We start from the raw sequence: 22,916 nt of genomic DNA on the forward strand, positions 1-22,916 counted from the left end.
GCATAATTTTACAGGTGAGAAACTGAGGTTTCACTGTAAGTGATTTCCCTAAAGCCATATCTAGTAGGTAGTTGACCGAACTAGAGTTACTACTGGTGCAATTTTGAGGATCAGTATCTACAGGGCAAGCTAGACCTGCTGATGGCCTATGTGACTCTGTCCACTCAATTGGAAAAATCCTCATCACCATAATCACCAAGTGGTGATGTCATCCAAACCTATGGGGGTTGACGCTTGTTTCCTAAACATCCCAGGTCTGTTCAGCCCTGTGACTATGGTTCTGACTTAAGGAATTTCTCCAAAACCTCCCAGTGCACTGTCAGCACACTGATGCACTGTCAGTGAACTGGTAGATGGGTCTGTGGTATGTATAAGGGGATTAGCAGACGCTGTATCTAGCTGTTTGCCTTATGGCTTCCTAGAACTGAGACATGACTTCTGGTGTTCGGGAAGATCATACACACTTGGCACATAACCAAGTTCTGCATGCAGGGTGTGAAGGTGAAGTCGATTTTGTAAGAACTCTAGCTGTTAGTGTTTTCAACCCAATCCCTCCATCCCCCTTTTCTGTGGTCTGCCAATTGCCTTTACTTTCTCACTCCCTCTGAATATAAAGGAAAGGGAATGACTTTCCTTTCTCACCTGGCTCTTCTCATCCTCCCTCTGCAGTCTCTTTAGCTCTCTCTTTCCAGAGCTGACATCAGTGCCATGGGTGAACAGGACTCTAGCTCCAGTTGGGCTTTCCCTCTGATTAGCCTGGTGACATGGGTCAGCCCCTACCTCAGATTTTCTCTTACTGCTCACTACACCTGTATACCTCTTTCCATCACAGGCTGAGAGGCTCTGCCTAGGGAACTCTAAGCTTTTGAGCCCCAGGGGAGCTGGATATATATATATATATATATATATATATATATATATATATATATATATGGAGTTAACAGCTATCGATCAGATCACTTTTATTCTCCACTGGAATTTGGCCACCATCCCTGGCTATTAGACTTCTGCCAGATGCCCCAATGGTTAGCTTACCAGAAGTCCTGCTCTGACAGCCCCTTCTTGTAGCCCCATCACATCAAGACTCCCTCAGGCACTTACCTCGGCCCTTTCTCTCTCCTTAGCTGGACTACTTCATGGCTGAGAGAATGAGGAGGAAGGATGGACAGAGGCACGGGGTGGGAGAAACACTTTGCTTAGAACATCCATCTAAAGCAGTGGCTCTCCAGGTATGGTCCTTAAATCAGCAACTTCAGATCACCTAGCACATGTTAGAAGTGCAAAATTATCAGGTCCCACTCAAACCTACTGAATCAGCAACTCTAGAGGTGGGGCCCAGCAATCTGTGTTTTAACAAGACCTCCAGGTGATTCTTTTACATACTCAAGTTTGAGAACCACCCATCAAATGCATTGATTCTCAGACTTCAGTATGCACACGAACCACCTGGGGAGATTGTTAACCATAACGTGGTTAAACAAAACTGGATTGGTATCTGGGCAACTGTATTTTTAGCAAGCTCCCTAGGTGATTCTGGTATTCATCAAAGATTGAGAATCACTGATCTAAGGAATTCATGTTATCAGTTAGCTGAGTCTCCTGGGGAGGGAGCAGACAGAAGGCTGTGGAAATGTCTCTCAAAGTTACAAATGCCACCTGCATCTGCACTTCTGGGGAGCTTGTTAGAAAAGCAGGATCTGAGTATCAGATGTATTGACCCCAAATCTCTGGACCTGAGGACCTGGCAGCCACATTCAGAGTTCTCCAGGTGATTCTTATGCATGTGAAAGTTTGATAACCCCGGAGCAACAGGTCAGCAGGCATTCTCAATGATGGATGCATGTTAGAGTCACCTGGGGAGCTTTAACAGTGACCTGATATCTGAACCCCACCTCCAGAGAGTCTGATTTAATTGGTCTGGGTTGGGGCTTCAATATTTTATACAAGTCGTCCCTCCCACCCCCACCCAAGTGATTTTAATGTATCGTTAGGGTTAAGAACCATCAGGTTAAAGGATGATGCAGATCTGGGAAGAATCAGGAAATAAGAGAAAGCGAAGGAGTGCCAAAGAAACAATTGGAATCCTGTGGGGGAGGTTAGAAATGTCGAGTTGGAAATAGGGAGGAGATAGAACGGTGGGAAGGGCCTCAGGTGGGAGGGGGAGTAGGTTGGCTTGAGTGGTGTGGAGCTTGGTGTAGGAAAAGGGTTAGTGTATTCGTTTTCTACTGCTGCTGTAACACATTACCACAAATTTAGTGACTTAAAATAACATAAAGGCATTATTTTACAATTCTGGAGGTCAGAAATCCAAAATGGGTCAGCAGGGCTGAATTCCTTCTGGAGATTCTAGGGGAGCAGAATCCAGTTCCTTGCCTTTTCTAGCTTCTAGAGGCTACCCACATTCCTTAGCTCATGACTCCACATCACTCTGACCTTTGCTTCTGACATCACATCTCCCTCTCTCACTCTAACTCTCCTGTTTCCCTCTTATAAAGATCCCCTTATACATTGTGATTATGTCGGTCCTACCCAGATAATCTAGAATAATCTCCCCATCTCAAGATCATAACTTAATCACATCTGCAAAGTCCCTTTTTTCATGTAAACTAACATAGTCATAGATTCCAGGGATTAGGATGTGGATATTCTTGAGGGTCATTATTTGGCCCACAACAGTCCGCTCTCTGGCCCCCAAAGATTCACAATCATCACATATACAAAATACACTCACCCCCATTCCAACATCCTCCCAAATCTCGACCCATTAGAGCATGAACTCAAAGCCTAAAATCTCATCACCTCAAAAGCCCCAACTTTCATCATCTAAATATTCTTAAATAAGGTATGAGTGAGGCACTGGATATAATCCATCCTAAGACCCATGTTCTCTCCATCTGTGAACCTGTGAAACTCAAGAAACAAGTTATCTGCTTCTAGGAATAGGCATAGGATAATAGTTATAGACATTCTAATTCAAAAAGGGAGAAAATGGAAGGAAAAAAGAAGTCACTGGTCCCAAGAAATGTCAAAATACTGCTGGGCAAACTCCTTTAGGTTTCAAGGACTGAGAATAATCCTCTGTGGCTCAAGGCTCTGTCCTCTGGGGTTGCCTCTCCTCTCTCAGAGTCATTTTTCCTTTTACCTGAAGGGTAACTTATGTTTGCAGCAAGAACTTTTATCACCCTGTTTCCTGCCTGTGGAATGTTGAGAGTCTGATAATCTTCTTTCATTTTGTTTTCTCTGTCACTTTCAGTCCAAAGTGTTTCTACTGATATAAAATTCTTACGAACCTTGTGGGTCTCTCACATATGTCATAGGCATTCACTCCATTAGATAAAAGTCTTCTCCACAAATTTTTCTTGGATGATCCCATCTCTATCTCTGGATTCTGCTGAGATGGTTGTGGGGATCCATGAGTAACATGCCCAATCCATTGTAAGAGCATTTTGTAGTAATAAATGCTCTGACTTTTTGTATTAGCAGAAGGTCGTCCAGCCACAACTTTGACTTCCTCTCTAGAGTATTGTTTCCTGAGAGTGAATCTGCTAATTATAACGTCTTTTCCAATCTGGATAGGGTGAGAATTTCCCAGACCACTAAGTCCTGGTTCCTTTTTATTCAGAGTTCTTCCCTCAGTTTACTTCTTTCCTCTCACATTTTACTATAAAGATCAAACATAAATCAGATTTCACCTTCAACACTTTGCTTGGAAATCTCCTAAGCTAAATACCCAAGTTCATTCCTCACAAGTTCTGCTTTCCATAAAACTATAGGATACAATTCAGCTAAGTTTCTGCCACTATATAACAAAGACACCCCCCTCTTCAGTTTCCAATAAAATATTCCTCACTTCCAGGCCTTCACCAGCTGTACCTTCAATGTCCATATTTTTACAAATATTCTGTTTATGATTTAGATATTATCTAAAACAATATGTTTTCTCTACTGTGCTCTTCACTTTCTTCTTATCCCTCACCAGTAGAGTTTTTTACATCCATAGTTCTACTAACAGGCTGTTCAAGACAACCTAGGCTTTTTCTATCATGCTTCTAAAAATTCTTCCATTCACTGCCTACTGCCCAATTCCAAAGCCACTTAGTTTCTGGGGTATTTGTTACATCAGTGCCCTACTCTTGGTACCAAAATCTACATTAGTTTCCAATTTCTGCTATAACAAAGGACCACAAATATAGTAGCTTAGAATAATACAAATGTATTATCTTACAGTTCTAGAGGTCAAAAGTCCAAAATGAATCAGCAGGGCTGGAGGGTCTAGGTGGAATCTCTTTCCTTGCCTTTTCCACCTTCTAAAGGCTGCCCACATTCCTTGGCTCATGGTCCCATAGCACTCTGACCTCTGCTTCCTTCATTACCTCCCTTCCTCTCACTCTGGTCCTTCTGTTTCCCTCTAAAGGACCCTTGTGATTATATTGGGTCCACCTGGATAATTCAGGACAATCTCCCCATCTCAAGATCCTTAACTTAATCATATCTGCAAAGTCTCCTTTGCCATATAAGGTAACATATTCATAAGTCCCAGGGATTAGGATGTTGACATCTTTGGGAGGCCACTATTTGCCTACTATAGTTAGCACAGCTTAATGGGAGTGGAAACAGTTGCTTCAGGAACAGTGAAAGTCAAGCAGAGGTGAAGGTCCCCAGTCTGCAGTCCAGCTTCTCCCAGGGTTGGGTTGGTCATGTCTGGCTGGCTCCAGGAAGCCCCTGGTGTGGCTGAGATGTTTGGTCAGTCACATGTTTATTGGTGTTCCTCAGGACCTGGACTTTCTCCTCTACTCAGAGAGAGGAGGAGGGAAATAACATTTACTGAGGGCCCACCAAGTGCCTGGAACATAGACAGGCAAAGAAGCCACAGATTCTTGATTCTCTATCCTAAGGCCTTGCCCCTGGCCTGGGACTCCAAAGTCCCTCAAAGAGCAGGGGTTCTTAGCATCCACAATCAGACTTGTAGTGGTCCCTGCAACCCCCAACGGCTAATCTCCTTCCTGGGCAGGCAGTTGTGTCATGTTGGGCAGCACCTTTCCCTCCCTGGCACCTGTGTGTGACTCAGACCCCCAGGTAAAGCCCAACCCAATGGGAAGTGACTAAGCATTGAACTTCGCTTCCTCTTATTGGGGAGAGAGGAGGAAGCCTGAAGCTGGGCCTGGCCCTCCCCCTCACTCAGATTTCTCAAGATAGTAAGGGAGAGGGTGGGGCTTTGCAGGTGACCGCACCAGGGAAGGTCCCCTAGAGCATCCCCACACTTCTGCTTTTACTGTGTGTATGTGTGTTTGTGTGTGTGTGTGTGTGTGTGTGTGTTTGTACAGTTTAGGAGATTTGAGGGTGGTGGGCATGCTGGGATCTACCAGATTTTCCCAACTTCTACCTTGCTGCCTTTGAGGAGAGTCTGAAGTGTGTTTCCTGCACCCAATGAGACAATTTTCTTGAGTATGGAAAGTGGGATTTGGGGAATCAGGAGGACTCTTGCCTATTGCCCAGGCTGGAGTCCTGACAGTGTTAAATTACAAAGACTCTGTTTAAAATGCATAGTTGGACATCTCTGGAAGGTTGCATGGTACTGTAGTTGTCTCTAGGAAGGGAAAGTGGGTGGTTGGAGGACAGGAAAGGGAGCCTTACTTTTCTCTCTTACTCTTCTTTGATAACTTTTTTTTTTTTTTTGCAGTACACAGGCCTCTCACTGTTGTGGCCTCTCCTGTTGCGGAGCACAGGCTCCGGACGCGCAGGCCCAGCGGCCATGGCTCACGGGCCCAGCCGCTCCGCGGTATGTGGGATCTTCCCGGACCGGGGCACGAACCCGTGTCCCCTGCATCGGCAGGCGGACTCTCAACCACTGCGCCACCAGGGAAGCCCCCTGATAACTTTTAAATTTTGTTCCATTTGCAAGTACTCCCTATTCAAACAGAAAGAATAATACATCGTTACCCAAGAAAGAAGAGAAAAAGAGAATCCTTTTCCATATTAGTGCTAAAGTAATTCACAGTGTTAGTCATTGACTGGACAAGCACTATGGCATCCTGTTGGACATCAGGCACTGTACTAGGTACTGGAGACTCTGCAGAGAGCAATGCAGCATCCCTTGCTTCACAGAGATCCCCGTCGGGAGAGTGACTGAGACAGAGAACCAGGACCACGCAATGTCAGAAGCATGATGATGGGGAAGGTGCAAAGAAGGCTCCTCTGGCCAGACTCGGGGAGAGGAAGCCTTCCTGGACCTGGTGCTGTCCATGCTGAGACTCAAAGGGTACATAGGAGTTAGCCAGGGGAGAAGAGAGAACCAGGCATATGGAACATTACAACAAGTACAAAGAGTGCAAGGGCCATAAAAAAATCTTGGTTGCTTCCCTGGAAATGCAAGCACTTGATAGCTCTGGAGTGTTGAGTTTGGAGGAAGTGTTGGAGAAATGAAGTTAAAGAGGTAAGGTCAGATTACGAAGTGTTTTATAAACAAGCTTAAGATAAGTTAGTGGTCACTTTGAAGGCAGGTGTGGAGCACCTAGGGACAGGGGTTAATAATAACCCACAGGTATTGGAATGCTCTTTTATGCCAAGCACTATAATCTTTTTACGTAAGTTTCTTCATTTAATCCTCCCAGAAAGCCTGAGATATTTACTATTATTTTTTTTCTATTTTATGAGTGAGGAAACTGAGGCTTAGAGAGGTTAAATTCAGTGGGAAACATTACAGGGTCACACAGGAAATACTATAGATGTCTCAACACACAGCTAGCCCAGGGCAAAGCTGGGGTCTCTCAGAGGCACTCACTCAGTCTGCAGTGCTACTTCCTCATTCAGGTAGAGCAGTGGTTCTCAACAGGGAGTGATTTTGCCCCTCAGAAGACATCTGGCAGTGTCTGGAAACATTTTTGGCTGTTACAGCTAGGGGGATGCTACTGGCATCTAGTGGGTAACTAACATCCTACAAAAGACAGTCACACACAGCAAAGAATTATCTGGTCCCAAATGTCAATAGTGCCAAGGTTGAGAAATCCTGAGACAGAGAATGAATTGTAAGGGGCAGACATAGGGAGGTAGCCAGAGGGTGAGCATGAGAGTTTTAGAAAAAACTATTTTTTTTAAGGACTTGTGTATACTGTATTTACAGCAGCAAGAGACAGGGGTCAGTGGCAACAAAGTCCTGGATGGACCGGACACATCCTTTTCCCAGTATGCTCCTGCCGCTCCCAAGCACCAGTTTTAAGAGTTCAGAGAGAGGCTTCCCTGGTGGCGCAGTGGTTGAGAATCCGCCTGCCAATGCAGGGGACACGGGTTCAAGCCCTGGTCTGGGAAGATCCCACTTGCTGAGGAGCAACTGGGCCCGTGAGCCACAATTACTGAGCCTGAGAGTCTGGGAGCCACAATTACTGAGCGTGAGAGTCTGGAGCCTGTGCTCCGTAACGAGAGAGGCCGCGATAGTGAGAGGCCCCGTGCACCGCGATGAAGAGTGGCCCCCGCTTGCCACAACTGGTGAAGGCCCTCGCACAGAAACGAAGACCCAACACAGCCATAAATAATAAATAAATAAATAAATTTAAATCATTTGGGCTTCTAAGAAGACCTCTGCTTAAAAGACAACAACAACAAAAAAAGAGTTTAGAGAAAACCAATGGTGAATTATCCTAGAGTTACCCAGAGCTAACTCTGAAGAGTTTCCTGCCACCTGATAGACCCAGGACTGTTAAGGGATACTAGCCAAGATGACTGCCTCCTCACCTATTCTGAATAGATCAGAATAGAACCCTATTCCGATAGGCCAGGACTCCCAGCTCTGATGCTGCTGACACATGGTACTGGAGCCCAACATTTTTGGTCAATGCATAATTTCAACAAATGATAACAAGCAGCAGCCAAGAGACCAGAGACACAAGAAGAATATTGCAAACCTTATTGCCTGAATATGCTATTCTCACAAGTATCCCTTCCACCTGGGTCAAGAGAAGATATTAGGTGGGTTACCTGCCTATTCACTGATTTAACACAGAGCCCTCCCTTGTCTTTCTACCTGTAAACTCCAGACTCCTATAAAGTGGGTCTTTATAGGAAGCATGTAAAAACTCAGAGGATGAGGCAAAACACTGCTTTAGTTTCGAGGATGTTTCATGTTGGGTACTTGTACTCCTGAGTGCTTTAGATCAGCGGTCCCCAGCCTTTTTGGCACCAGGGGCCTGTTTCATGGAAGAAAATTTTTCCACGGACCAGGGGTAGGGGTATAGTTCTGGCAGTAATGCAAGCGACGGTTCAGGCGGTAATGCTAGCGATGGAGAGTGATGGGGAGCGGCAGATGAACTTCGCTGGCTCGTTCTCCCTCCCCTCACCTCCTGCTGTGCGGCCCGGTTTGGTTCCTAACAGGCCAAGGACAGGTGGTTGGGGACCCCTGCTTTAGATCCTGCTTATCTCTCGGTTTCCAATCTTTACCTGAACTCTTAACTGTTTCCCTCCTGGTTCTTGTCTGGCTCTGCAGTTTGACTCTCAACAGATGTGTCTGTCCTAATTGGGCTTTCCAGCAGACCTTGTCCCTGTTCCAGGCCTACATGAGTCATCAAAGTCTTGCCTCTGTCTTCCCTATTATAGCTTTTCATCTTGCCCACTGTCTTAGCCCTGAGAGTGAGGAAAAGTTGTCCCTAAGGCCTAGGATCTAAGAGTGCTCAGGAAGATCCACCTTTTCCTACATCTGAGAGTCCATTCTTAGACAGTTAAATTCTTCTAAACATCCTGTGTTTCCCAAAGTGTCCACATGGAAATTCCGGGAGGTAGATACTAAGTGGAACAAAGATTTTTGTAGCCAAATAAGTTTGGGGAATGCTCTGTGGACTTAGTTTCTTGTCTACAACAAGGCTTCTCAGAGCCCTTGAAATACTATGTTCAGAATAAAGGTCCAATAAGGGCATTTATACAGTTCACAATCCATTACCCCAAACCCTTGGGATGAGATGTATTTGGAATTCAGAATTTTTCAGATTTCAATAAGGTAATGTGATGAATATGCTATTTATCCCATAGCATCCCCAGCAGAGTGGGACAGGCCCTGTAATCACATATTTCTGCAGAAAAACTTCTGGATAGTCACACTAAGTAAGTTAAATAAAGAATCTGAAAACTTACAGATCGATTTAGGTCAGGTTCTGTCCCTGAGTTATGAAAAAACTTTTGGTTTTCAGGACTTTTTGGACTTCAACATTGTGGATAAAGGATTGTGAACCTGTGTATGAAGCCCCACCAAATATATTTTGGCCACAGAACCCCCCTTTTCCAGGAGCATCCAGTAGGAATAGCATCCCCAGACTCTTGACACCTGAGCTACTGGTCTGCAAAACAACTTTCCCACGGGAGGGAACACACTGTGGCCTCGCCAGGCACTCACATTAGCCTCATCATCTCTGGTGACAACTAGATGAGATGTGGATTCTGATAGCTGAACAAGGAGGTGGAGGTTGAAAGACTGAGCACCCACCAGACACAGCAGATCTGGTTGGGTAGTCATGGTGCTCAGCCTTCAGGTCCTGGGTGGAAAAAAGGGGCGTGAGGAAGAGCAGCACTGTGGAAACATGGGCTAGTGTTTTCCTCCTAGCACTCTTCCACATTTTTCAAATTGCTTTAAAAAACTTCACACTTTTCCCTCCCTGATTATTGTTTTCTACTGTAAGGAGTTGCTCTGAGTGTTGCTGAGGGAGAGAGGCAGGCCCAGTGCTGATGTTCACCCTGAGGGCAAGATGCTGGGTCCCTGGGAAGATGGCTTCTTGTTGTTCTGGCATCATTGTTCTAGCCCAGAGTTGAGGTGTGGTTGTGGGGAGCACATGAGGCCAGTGTCCCCTGGGTGAGGAGGAGGATGCTGGATTTCTGGAATATTTCCAGGAAGACTTCCTGCTTTGACAAAAACAACACAAACACAGGAAAAGGGTCTGGGGCCTAAGGGGAGGGAATAATGAACCAGAGTGGAGACTTTGGAATGGAGGCTTGTACAGAGAACAGCCAGGTACAGAGAAGCTTTCCCCTCGCCATCCAGCTATGTTTCTCCGGCCAGCGGAGAGCATTTCTCCACTGAGGGTGACAGGTTGGGAGCTGGAAGAGGGGGGCCAGTAACTCTTGAACCTTCTCCACCTTCCTCTTATCCACTCTGCACTTAGTGTCATATTTCACTGTAGCCTGGTCCATGGATAGTGAGGGTGGAGAGGGGACAGTGGACCAGTGGCCATTTAGCTAGGGCCTCACGTTTATGAAGGGCCTCAAATACAGACCTTAAATGTGTAGGGTTTTATATCCATCAAAGAGCTACACTCAGCCTCACTCACTGGGATTAGCAGAAAACATGCATCCCAAACTTGTCCCATTACCAGATCACCAGCTGTAGTGTGCTGTAAACTATTATTATTTTCATATGGCTTGTGAATTGCACCATTATGCTGCATTACATGTGTGTATGTATGTGTGTATGGGGGGGGTCACAAGCTTTAATTTACTAAGTATAAATATTTGAAATAGACCACAATTTAGTAACTATTTTTTGGCAATTAAAAAACATCAGGAGCCAAAAAATATGGTAGTAAACATATTTTAAAAAATAATAAAATGGAAATAGTCTGGCCCTATCTTCACATCTGAGAAGGATAAAGGGAACTCCAAGCAGGAGGCTCAGAGTGCTTGTCCCAGCTGGGTGGTTGGACTCAGAGCTTGTAGAGGACAGGGTATTCTGCCAGCCTCTGGGACCTCCTTTCACTGCTCTGGCCAACTCTGGCTTCATCTGCATCACTCTAGCGGCCTCTGCTGGGTTAGGGGTGAAAGGCGACCAAGGATCAGGTGGCGCTCAGAACTCTGGCTGGGAAGCTGGGTGGAATTGCCTAATGGGCAGTGTGAGGGCCTTGGTATCAGAAGGGACTCAAAGAAGATAAGATCTGACGACCTCAAGGCTGTTTATGCCATGCTCCGGTTTAACAAACTTCTGATAGTGGTGCTGAGGATGGGAGGCCAGTCCAGATCCGAAGGCAAGATGGCTGCACCCAGGAAGAGAAATATTCTATTGCTGGGTGGGGATTCATGACTCAATTTCTTCTCTTCTGACTCATTTCTCAATATAGTGACCACCAAAGGGCCTGGCCTCTCTGAGAAGGGCAACCATCCTCCTCCATACAGCTGGTCATGACCCCTCCGATTCAGAGAGAGAGACCAGGAAGACTTGCTGAGGCCTCCTGGCCACAACTGAGTTCTGTGACCCAGCTTTTACTAAGAGACCTTGTTCTGAGGACAAGTGGGAGCCTTACCCAGCCAGTTAATGAAAATCCTTCTTCTTGTGCATGTGACATTTATCCCTGTGAGGTAGATGGTAGCGTTCAGGCCCCCAAACCCTTCTTTGAACATAATGGTGACCAAGTGGGTCCCAGTGAGTATTGGGGATAAAAATAACACACGGGAGCTCACAGCTTAGTGCAGCTGCCGTGGCTAGTGACAGAAGCTGGTATCAGGTTATTGAGAAAATAGAGCCTTTTAGGTCTGGCAAAGGCTCACTTCAAACAGACAGAGGTTGTCATCATCATGAGTAAAGCAGTTTATACCCCAACAGCTTGCTTTCCCGCTTCACTCTGTTTCTCATTCAACATTGCAGATGGAAACTTTAAACTGTAGGAAAAGCAGCTGAGTTTCATATGGACTAAGAACACTTATGTGTGAACTTTGGGTCTTAAGTCACTAGTGGTAGCAGCCTCTCCCAGTTCTGCCTGTTTCTCTTGCTTTGTATATTACCCAGGGTTTCTGAAATCATGCCGTTCCTCTACTCATAGGCCCGGGTCAGCCCGGGCTGCTTGATGGTACAGGGCCTTGTCACAGTTGCGGATTTCACAGAACAGAGATGGTGGCTCAACCACAAAACGGTGGTTGGCTTTATCAATGGATAGTAAAGAGGAAAACCATATTTATAGTAATTGAAAAAACCTATTTCTGGAGCAGTCTGTATCTAGGAATCAGATTTGCTCAGACTCAGGATTACTACCTGCAATGTACAGGAAACTCCCAAAGATCAACAAGAAAAAAGACCAGAAATCCAATGGAAAAGTGAGCAATGGATAAATTAGGAAATCATAGAAGGGAAATCAGAAGAGCTGGCAAGTTTGTAAAGATATGCTTAACCTTAGAAGCATTCTGAGTGATGCAAATTAAAACATGATATCACTTTGCATCATTAGATTGGCAAAAGTTAGACAAGTCATATATCACTTACCAAGTGTTGGCAAGGATGTGGGGAAAACGGAACCATTGCTGGTGGGAGTATAAACTTGTAGAACTATTCTAGAAGCCATCTGACTCTATTTCATGAATTTAAATATGTTATACCCAAAGAGCCAATGATCCCACTCTTGGGTATATTGCTCGCCCAAAACTCTCAAACAGGCCTATAATGGAACATAAACAAGTATATTTGTCAGCAGATTGTGTGTGGAGGCAAACCTGGGTGTCATCCCTGGAGAAATGGAGCAGTGAAATGTGTGGATGCATGCTTGGAAGTACTGTGTAGCCACCAGACACAATGAACCAGAGGTACTTAAAGCCACACATCAATCTTAAAAACATGTGTCATGTAAAGAAGAAATACAATAAGATCTATGGTACAATAACATTTACGTAGACTGAAGTCACATCTATCCATAAAAGAGCACTATGTATCTTTTAGGAATACCAATATACCTGTGGACATACATTACACATATTATAGTGAGTGCCCTTTATAGGGTGGGGAGAAAAATAAACGGTTAGGGGAATGAATGGGAAAAAAATAAAAGAGGGCACCTATCTACTAATGACGAAATGATGTACCATCAACTGAAGAGATTTGTCCAACTCTCTGTGCCAGAGACATAAAATAAATTGCTGTCAAAAATCTTCATACAGGCATTTCCCTGGTGGGGCACTGGTTAAGAATCCGCCTGCCAATGCAGGGGACACAGGTTCGATCACTGGCCTGGGAAGATCCCACATGCTGAGGAGCAACTAAGCCTGTGCACCACAACTACTGAGTCTGCATGCCACAACTACTGAAACCTGCATGCCTAGAGCTGGTGCTCCACAACAAGAGAAGCCACTGCAATGAGAAGTCCGCGCACCACAGCGAAGAGTAGTCCCCGCTCACTACAACTAGAGAAAGCCCATGCACAGCAACGAAGACCCAACGCAGCCAAAAAAAAAAAAAAAAAAAATTTATTAAAAAATTTTTTTTTCATACAGATGGTCAAAAATAAGGGCATCTTGGGCTTCCCTGGTGGTGCAGTGGTCGAGAGTCCGCCTGCCGATGCAGGGGACACGGGTTCGTGCCCCGGTCCGGGAAGATCCCACATGCCGTGGAGCGGCTGGGCCTGTAAGCCATGGCCGCTGAGCCTGCGCGTCCAGAGCCTGTGCTCCGCAACGGGAGAGGCCACAACAGTGAGAGGCCCACGTACCGCAAAAAATAAAAATAAAAAATAAGGGCATCTGGAACTTCCCCTAATGATTTGAAGAGTTGGTGGCTATATAAAGTTTGGATAGACATTTCAAAGGAAGGACCACGAAGATCATCACAAAATGCTTCAGGCATCTTGGAGGCATTTTAAGGTGACGCAGGGATTGTATGAATGAGAAAGCAGGTAAAGTGTTAGACCCCCAGGTGACATGCCCAGGGAAGTCATGGAGTGAAATTACAGTGGAAAGTATAGGGAAGATGCACGCTGAGGGAAGCCAGAACACAGTGGATCCAGTCCTGTCCTGGGTGAGATGTCTCCTGATGGGCAAACCTCTGGCTCCTGGAATCAGTCTATGCAGAGAGGGGGCAGTGAGCAGGATTTGTTTGACTAAAGGAATCTTCATGGAGACCTCATATCTATGGGGTCCTTAAAGGCAGTCTTTGGAGAAGCACATAAGGAAAGCAAATGATTGGCCTGAAAGCAAGGTGATAGAAAAATGAAGGAAGGCACTCTGACCCCAGGTTAGTGCTACATATGGGGAAAGAAAGGGAGCAATTTAAGAAGCAGGTGAAATATGTAAAAACTTATTTGTCCCAATGCAATGTGGTAACCTGGACCAGAAAAAGGACATAAGTACACAAAAATCTGAACAATGTCTGAATTTACGTTTATAGTACAGTACTAATGTTAATTTCTTAGTTTTGACAAGTGGATCATTCTTAGGTGTACGTAAGGTGTTAATATTAGGGCAAGGTGAGTGAAGTTCAGACAGGAACACTCTCTGCAAATTTTCTGTAAATCTAAAATTATTTCAAAATAAAAATTTTTTAAAGGTAAAAGCTCCAGTCCAAAGGCATTTAAAATGAAATGGAAATAAGTAAATATATCAATCAGGTATATATTATATCTAAGATGTATGCATACATATGTGTTTATATGCACATATATATGTGCATATATATGTGTTTATAAAGGTGTGAATTTTAAAGTTCGGGAGAATTTACACCAATATGTTATTAACTCTAGGTCATATTATAACTAGGATGTGGATGCTATAGGTTATTGATTCTTTTCTTTATAGTTTTTTGTATTGTCTGAATATTTTAAAATAAAAATGTGTAAATGTTATAATTATGAGAAAAATACCTCATCTGGGTCTGCCTGAAAGAACAGGGTGCCAGGCACAGAAACTTCCCTGGATGTCTTGCACAGATTCCAACCCCCACTGGGTCCCAGGCTCCATTTCTCCCAGGACCAGGTTTGAGCAAATCTCCTGCAGATGAGCAGCCTTCCTCTCCCTCTGCAAGGTCATCGGTGAAAATGCGTGGTCCTGTGGGTGTTCAGGGAGAAGCACTGATACTCTTATTGGTGGTCAGAGAGCTATGAGCATGTTCACATTCTGCCTGTTACTGGGAGTGTGTGGGATGCAGAGTGTGGACTGTATGTACAGACTGATAGTGTTTATTCCTCCTTTCTCTCTCTCTCTTTTTTTTTAACATCTTTATTGGAATATAATTGCTTTGCAATGGTGTGTTAGTTTCTGCTGTATAACAAAGTTAATCAGCTATACATATACATACATCCCCATATCTCCTCCCTCTTGCGTCTTCCTCCCACCCTCCCTATCCCACCCCTCCAGGTGGACACAAAGCACAGAGCTGATCTCCTTGTGCTATGTGGCTGCTTCCCACTAGCTATCTATTTTACATTTGGTAGTGTATATATATATATATATATATATATATATATATATATATATCCATGCCACTCTCTTACTTCGTCCCAGCTTACCCTTCCCCCTCCCCATGCCCTCAAGTCCATTTTCTATGTCTGCGTCTTTATTCCTGTCCTGCCCCTACATTATTCAGAACCTTTCTTTTTTTTTTTTTTATGATTCCATATCATGTGTTAGCATACGGTATTTGTTTTTCTCTTTCTGACTTACTTCACTCTGTTTGACAGTCTCTAGGTCCATCCACCTTGCTACAAATAACTCAATTTCGTTTCTTTTTATGGCTGAGTAATATTCCATTGTATATATGTGCCACATCTTCTTTATCCATTCATCTGTCGATGGACACTTAGGTTACTTCCATGTCCTGGCTCTTGTAAATAGAGCTGCAATGGACATTGTGGTACATGACTCCTTTTTTTTTTTCTTTTTTCTTTGTGGTATGCGGGCCTCTCACTGTTGTGGCCTCTCCCGTTGCGGAGCACAGGCTCCGGACGCGCAGACTCAGCGGCCATGGCTCACAGGCCCAGCTGCTCCGCGGCATGTGGGATCTTCCCGGACCGGGGCACAAACCCGTGTCCCCTGCATCGGCAGGTGGACTCAACCACTGTGCCACCAGGGAAGCCCCATGACTCTTTTTGAATTATGGTTTTCTCAGGGTATATGCCCAGTAGCGGGATTGCTGGGTCATATGGTAGTTCTATTTTTAGTTTTTTGAGGAACCTCCATACTGTTCTCCATAGTGGCTGTATCGATTTACATTCCCACCAACAGTGCAAGAGGGTTCCCATTTCTCCACACCCTCTCCAGAATTTATTGTTTCTAGATTTTTTGATGATGGCCATTGTGAGGTGATACCTCATTGTAGTTTTGAGTTGCATTTCTCTAATGATTAGTGGTGTTGAGCATCCTTTCATGTGTTTGTTGCCAATCTGTATATCTTATTTGGAGAAATGTCTATTTAGGTCTTCTGCCCATTTTTGGAGTGGGTTGTTTGTTTTTTTGATATTGAGCTGCATGAGCTGCGTGTATATTTTGGAGATTAATCCTTTGTCCATTGATTCGTTTGCAAATATTTCCTGCCATTCTGAGGGTCGTCTTTTCATCTTGTTTATGGTTTCCTTTGCTGTGCAAAAGCTTTTAAGTTACATTAGGTCCCATTTGTTTATTTTTGGTTTTATTTCCATTTCTCTAGGAGGTGGGTCAAAAAGGATCTTGCTGTGATTTATGTCATAGAGTGTTCTGCCTATGTTTTTCTCTAAGAGTTTTATAATGTCTGGCCTTACATTTAGGTCTTTAATCCATTTTGAGTTTATTTTTGTGTATGGTGTTAGGAAGTGTTCTAATTTCATTCTTTTACATGTAGCTGTCCAGTTTTCCCAGCACCACTTATTGAAGAAGCTGTCTTTTCTCCATTGTATATTCTTGTCTCCTTTGTCAAAGATAAGTTGACCATATGTGTATGGGTTTACCTCTGGGCTTTGTATCCTGTTCCATTGATCTATATTTCTCTTTTTGTGCCAGTACCATACTGTCTTGATTACTGTATCTTTATAGTATAGTCTGAAGTCATGTAGCCTGATTCCTCCAGCTCTGTCTTTCTTTCTCAGGATTGCTTTGGCTATTCGGGGTCTTCTGTATTTCCATACAAATTGTGAAATTTTTTGTTTTAGTTCTGTGAAAAATGCCATTGGTAATTTGATAGGGATTGCATTGAATCTGTAGATTGCTTTGGGTAGTATAGTCATTTTCACAGTGTTGATTCTTCCAATCCAAGAACATGGTATATCTCTCCATCTGTTTGTATCATCTTTATTTTCTTTCCTCAGTGTCTTATAGTTTTCTGCATACAGGTATTTTGTGTCCTTATGTAGGTTTATTCCTAGGTATTTTATTCTTTTAGTTGCAGTGGTAAATGGGATTGTTTCCTTAATTTCTCTTTCAGATGTTTCGTTGTTAGTGTATAGGAATGCAAGAGATTTCTGTGCATTAATTTTTTTTTTTTTTTTTTAGCAGTACGCAGGCCTCTCACTGTTGTGGCCTCTCCCATTGCGGAGCACAGGCTCCGGACGCGCAGGCTCAGTGGCCATGGCTCAGGGGCCCAGCCGCTCCGCGGCATGTGGGATCTTCCCGGAACGGGGCACGAACCTGTGTCCCCTGCATCGGCAGGCGGATTCTCAACCACTGCGCCACCAGGGAAGTCCCTGTGCATTAATTTTGTATCCTGCTACTTTACCAAATTCATTGATTAGCTCAAGTAGTTTTCTGGTACCATCTTTAGGATTCTCTATGTATAGTATCATGTCATCTGCAAACAGTGACAGTTTTACTTCATCTTTTCTGATTTGGATTCCTTTTATTTTTTTTTCTTCTCTGATTGCTGTGGCTAAAACTTCCAAAACTGTGTTGAAAAATAGTGGTAATAGTGGGCAACCTTGTCTTCTTCCTGATCTTAGTGGAAATGCTTTCAGTTTTTCACCACTGAGAACGATGTTGGCTGTGGGTTTGTCATATATGGCCTTTATTATGTTGAGGTAAGTTCCCTCTATGCCTACCTTGTGGAAGGTTTTTATCTTCCTTTCTCTTTTGATCTTTAGTATTTCTTAATTACAAAAGTAATTAATAGATGTGCCCTCTAACAAATTTAGAAAACATGAATGTGTAAATAAAAAAGTAGAAATCCCCCATATATGGCTCAAGCACGTTTTCAAAAATAGACTTTTTTAAAGAAAAGTTTTAAATTTACGACAAAATTGGGTGGAAGGTACAGAGATTTCCCATATACTCCCTACTCCAGTATCAACATCCCCCACCAGAGCGGTATATTTGTTACAATTGATGAACCTGTGCTGACACATCACAATCACCCAAAGTCCACAGTTGACATTAGGGTTCACTCTTGGTGTTGTACATTCTATGGGTTTTGACAAATGTATAGTGACATATGTCCACCATTTTCATATCATACAGTGTAATTTCACTGCCCTAAATATCCTCTGTGCTCCACCGATTCATTTCTCCCTTGACATTTTTCATATCAGTAAATGTATATATTTGTCATTCCTTTGAATGGTTACATAGTATTCCATTGAATGATGTACCATAATGTAAGCATTTTCTAAGCCTCTGCTAATACAAATGCATCTAAGCACATACTTGCACCTGTATCTTGGACAGTCATGCTATTTCTGTGGGAGAGAGTCTTTCCGTGGGACTATTGAGTCACACGTTTACAATTTTGAAAGAAATCGCCCTCTAAAGGCATTCGTTCATTCAAAAAATATTTATTGGGTACTATTTTGCATCAGACATTTATGAGACCCTAGGAATTCAGCTATGAATAAAACAGACAGAGTTCCTAGTAGAGGACGTTATCACTAAACAAATAATCACACAAACCAATATTATTGCAATTGTAACTTCTCTGAAAGAAAAGAAAAGTTTGTTGGAGAATGTAGACAGAGGAACCTAATTTATACTGGGGGTTCAGAGACAGCCTCCATCAGGCTGAGAATTCAAGGATGAATGAGAATAGACTAGGAAGAGTGGGGGTCCGGGAGATAACTGGGAGAGAAGGGGCCTTCCAGACAAAGGGAAGGCCTGTTTGGAGGCCCTGAGGTGGACAGTGTGCTGAGTTGGAGGAACATGAGGGCCAGTGTCAGGGAAATAATCTAGAAGCGAGGCTAAGGAGGAAGGCTGCGCCAGGCCTTGCTTGGTCCTCTAGGCTGCCTGATTTACAGTCTCCCTAACAGAGCAGGAAGGGTTCCATTTCCTGTACCTTTGAGACCAGCAATGCTTAGAGGTGTTTTCTTCCCTCCACTCTATTACTGTGTGAACATTCCTTGATTGTGGCCATGCCTTGATTTTCAATACGAGTCTTTTTGAGGAGTGTGTAACAGCTCACGTTGAGATTGCCAGATTCAAAATACGCATCAAATGTACTTCACAAAGTTAACCAAATTCCCCAAATCCCTGTGCATCCCAGCATATTTATTCTATTTTAGGACTTAAAGTATGAGAGAAATTTCCTGTTTCTGTAAAACCAATCTGTTCATCTAAAGCAAATGGTACTTATTCCATTCAGCTCACGTTCCAGAAGCTCTCTCTGGGGGTCCTGGATCCTGCCTTGTTCCAGCCAACGAAATGCAAGACCTGTGTGGGAGGAAAAGTGCTGGGCAGCTGGCCTTTTCGAGTCACGCTTTCAAGTTCCACTCTTGTTACTGCAGGTGCTGCTATCAAATACAGGCCTCCCAGTCTGTGTGTCCCCTCTGGGCTCCCACAGCATCCTGGGATAAACCTGTCATTGCAAGGTCCACACTGTTATTTAATCTTTCCTATTGGTGCTCAGTAAGTGTTTATGGAACAGATATATTGCATTAGCCAAAGGTAGAAAACATCTAAATCATGGTATATCATTTAATGGAATACTATGCAAGCATCAAAAAGGATGGGGTAGATATATATTTACTGATGTAGAAAGATGTCCATGAGCTACTAGGTGAAAAAAGCAAGTTACAGAACACAAATAGTACAGCCTTCTTTTTCTTTTTAAAAATTGTACACACACATATATACCTACATATACGGAAGACGTTTATGTTTTTATTTACACATTTCTGTATTGTCTGAATTTGTTACAGTGCACAGATGTGAGTTTTGTAATTAAAATGAATAAGGGAATGGATGAACAAGGGACTTTTTAGGATTTTCAGAGGGGTGAACGGAAAAGAAAACTCACTCTTTAGGTTCCTCTCCCTGACCTATTTACCAAGTCTGAGACTTGTTCTTTCAACTTCTGTTTGAATAGTATTTTTTTAAAAAATTACTAAAAGGGACTTCTCTGGTGGCACAGTGGTTAAGAATCCGCCTGCCAATGCAGGGGACATGGGTTCAAGCCCTGGTCTGGGAAGATCCCACATGCTGCGGAGCAACTAAGCCTGTGTGCCACAACTACGGAGCCTGTGTTCTAGAGCCTGTGAGTCACAACTATTGAGCCCGCGTGCTACAACTACTGAAGCTCGCATGCCTAGAGCCCATGCTCTGCAACAAGAGAAGCCACTGCAATGACAAGCCCACGCACAGCCAAAAAGAGTAGCCGCCGCTCGCCACAACTGGAGAAAGCCCACGCGAAGCAATGAAGACCCAACGCAGGCAAAAATAAATAAATAAAATAAATGAAAAAAATTTTTAGATTACTAACAGGTGTTTGTAATATAATAAGTAAAAAACAGGCTCAGAAAACCTGAGAAAAAATTTGTATATGTATAGAAAAAGGTCTCAGAGCAAACTGCTTATAGAGCTATCCCTGAGTATGGGGTGGATTAAGGGAAACCTTTATTTCTATTGCTTGAATATTTTGCAATATGTATATATTTCTTTTATATATAATAATAATAATAATAAAGGGTTAATTTCCTTTTTTTCTTTTACTATTTCCATACTTCCTTTTCATTCAAGATTTATTCATTCATCCAGTAAATATTTACTGAGCAACCGCTATCAGCCTGACACAGTGCTAGAAGTTTTTCTTCATTTTTTAAAGTAAAAAAAAATTTTTTTTAATTTAGCCATTCTAGTAAGTGGTACCTAACTTTTTTAGTTTTGATTTGCACTTCCCTAATAACTAATGAGGCTGATCATCTTTTCATGTGCTTATTGACCATTTGTATGACTCCTTTAGAGAAATGTCTATTCAAATCCTTTGCCTTATTATTATTTTTTTTTTTGGCCACACTGCATGATTTGTGGGATTTTAGTTCCCTGACCAGGGATCAAACCTGGGCCCTCCACAGTGAGAGCGCCGAGTCCCAACCCACTGGACCTCCTGGGAATTCCCCAGAGGATTTTCTTCTTAAGTAGCTCATGGTCTAGTGGAGAAGACTCACAAGAAAACAGTGCGATGTGAGAGGATGTATAACACTAAGTGTTATGGGGGTCTCCATCTGCCAGGAGAGTCAAAGAATGACCAGGGAGCGTTTCGCAGAGGAAATGGTGCTTATGCTGAGTCTTAAAGAATGAGGAGGTGGTTGCCATTTGGACAAGGTGAGGAAGGGTATTCCACAGGAAGAGAATACCTTGTATGAAAACACCTTTTATAAAAATCTAGAGGAGTAGGCTTCCCTGGTGGCGCAGTTGTTGAGAATCTGCCTGCTAATGCAGGGGACACAGGTTCGAGCCCTGGTCTGGGAAGATCCCACATGTCGCGGAGCAACTGGGCCCGTGAGCCACAACTGAGCCTGCGCATCTGGAGCCTGTGCTCAGCAACAGGAGAGGCCACGGTAGTGAGAGGCCCGCGCACCGCGATGAAGAGTGGCCCCTGCTTGCCACAACTAGAGAAAGCCCTCGCACAGAAACGAAGACCCAACACAGCCAAAAATAAATAAATTAATTAATTAAAAAAAAAAATCTAGAGGAGGGAAAGAGGCTATCCTGCTCATGAACATTAAATTGGTCAGTGTGGTGGAGACACAGGGGACGTGGGGAGAAGATGGGCTGGAGAAAGACACCCTAGGAAGAGTAAGAAGCCTCTGAAGAACCTTGTGTGAGCTATAGAGCAGCTATATAGCTGCCCATTTAATAATTGAATAAACTGAGTCACAGAAAGGCTAAATGACTTGCGCAAGTCCACATTACAGGAGGAGGCCAAGCTGCAACATAGTTCTAGGGTTTTTATGCTTCAGGCTACAGTGCTTCCTGGGCCAGGCCCTATCCTTGAGAGCGTTCTGATGTTCTGGCTTGAACCACTCCAAGTTGTTAGCAAAGAAGAACAGGCCAACGTCACAGTAGGCTCTGACCACACTGGCCGCACACTTGGCACGCCCTTGTACCAGAAGCCACAGGAGAGCTTTCTCTAAGAGAGCTTTTCCTAGAAAATGACATATGCACACTCAATCTTGAAGTTGGTGGATACCCCTCAGAAATGATGGAGGAGGCAGCTTCCTGGAAACCAGCTGTCCTGGGGAGCCACGTTCCATTCTTGCTGCCAGCATGTAAGTGGTACTTAGGCCACTTGTTCCCACCCAAGCCAGAGACCCATGGATGTAGCAGTTGCTCAGATCCAGAGCTTGATGATGCTGCACAGTCTCTGAAATCAGAAAGAGGTATTTCTCACACTCACTCTAATGGCTAAAATGAAAAGACTGACAATTCCATGTGTTGACAAGGACATGGAGAAACTAAATGATTTGGCAGCATTTAATAATGTTAAATATATTCCTACTTAAGAAAAATGTTCATGATAGTATTATTCAAAATGACCTAATACTGGAAACAACCTAAATATTTATCAACAGGAGAATGGATAAATAAATTAGGTGGTATATTCATAAAATCATATACTATTCAGCAATAAAAAGGAACAAACTCCTGATACATACAACAATGTGGATAAATCTTAGACGTACTGTATTGAGCAAAAGAAGCCAGAAACAAGAGTATGATTCCATTCATATGAAGTTCAAGAATAGGAATCAAGAATTTGATTTTGAAGTTCTAATCAAATCTATGAGGATAGAAGTCAGAATATTGGTTACGTTGGAAGTTAGAGGGAGTGGTTATTTGCTGGAAAGGGGCATAAAGGAATGGAAGTGCTCTGATTTTGATCTGGGTGGTGGCCACATGGGTATATGTATATTAAGTATATGTAAGGGACAGTGCAATACAGTACTGTGAGAGAGAGAGAGACAGAGAGAGGGAGAGGCAGAGAGAGAGGGAGAGGCAGAGAAGTCAGACTTTTTTTTTTTAATAAA

At 43.4% G+C, this 22,916-nt stretch overlaps 1 protein-coding gene across 9 annotated transcripts in view; it reads left to right on the plus strand.

Annotated features, from left to right (window-relative positions):
* PLAU (plasminogen activator, urokinase) overlaps positions 1–22,565 on the plus strand; it is a 35,983-nt gene extending 13,418 nt beyond the window's left edge. For 3 of the 9 annotated variants that reach the window (XM_089897716.1, XM_089897715.1, XM_089897717.1), the window contains 2 exons: positions 1,125–1,229; positions 5,681–17,179. In XM_089897716.1, the coding sequence (XP_089753842.1) occupies positions 1,125–1,229; positions 5,681–5,929 (354 nt within the window). In that variant the 3' untranslated portion in view covers positions 5,930–17,179. The other 6 variants (XR_016388072.1, XR_016388073.1, XR_002647038.3 and 3 more) reach the window with 6 other exon arrangements.
* The last annotated feature ends 351 nt before the right edge of the window (positions 22,566–22,916 follow it).

This window comes from Delphinapterus leucas, chromosome 16 (assembly GCF_059928025.1).
Source record: "Delphinapterus leucas isolate spDelLeu-1000000601 "Yukka" chromosome 16, BTC_Dleu_Yukka2, whole genome shotgun sequence".
Classification (NCBI taxonomy): Eukaryota; Metazoa; Chordata; class Mammalia; order Artiodactyla; family Monodontidae; genus Delphinapterus; species Delphinapterus leucas.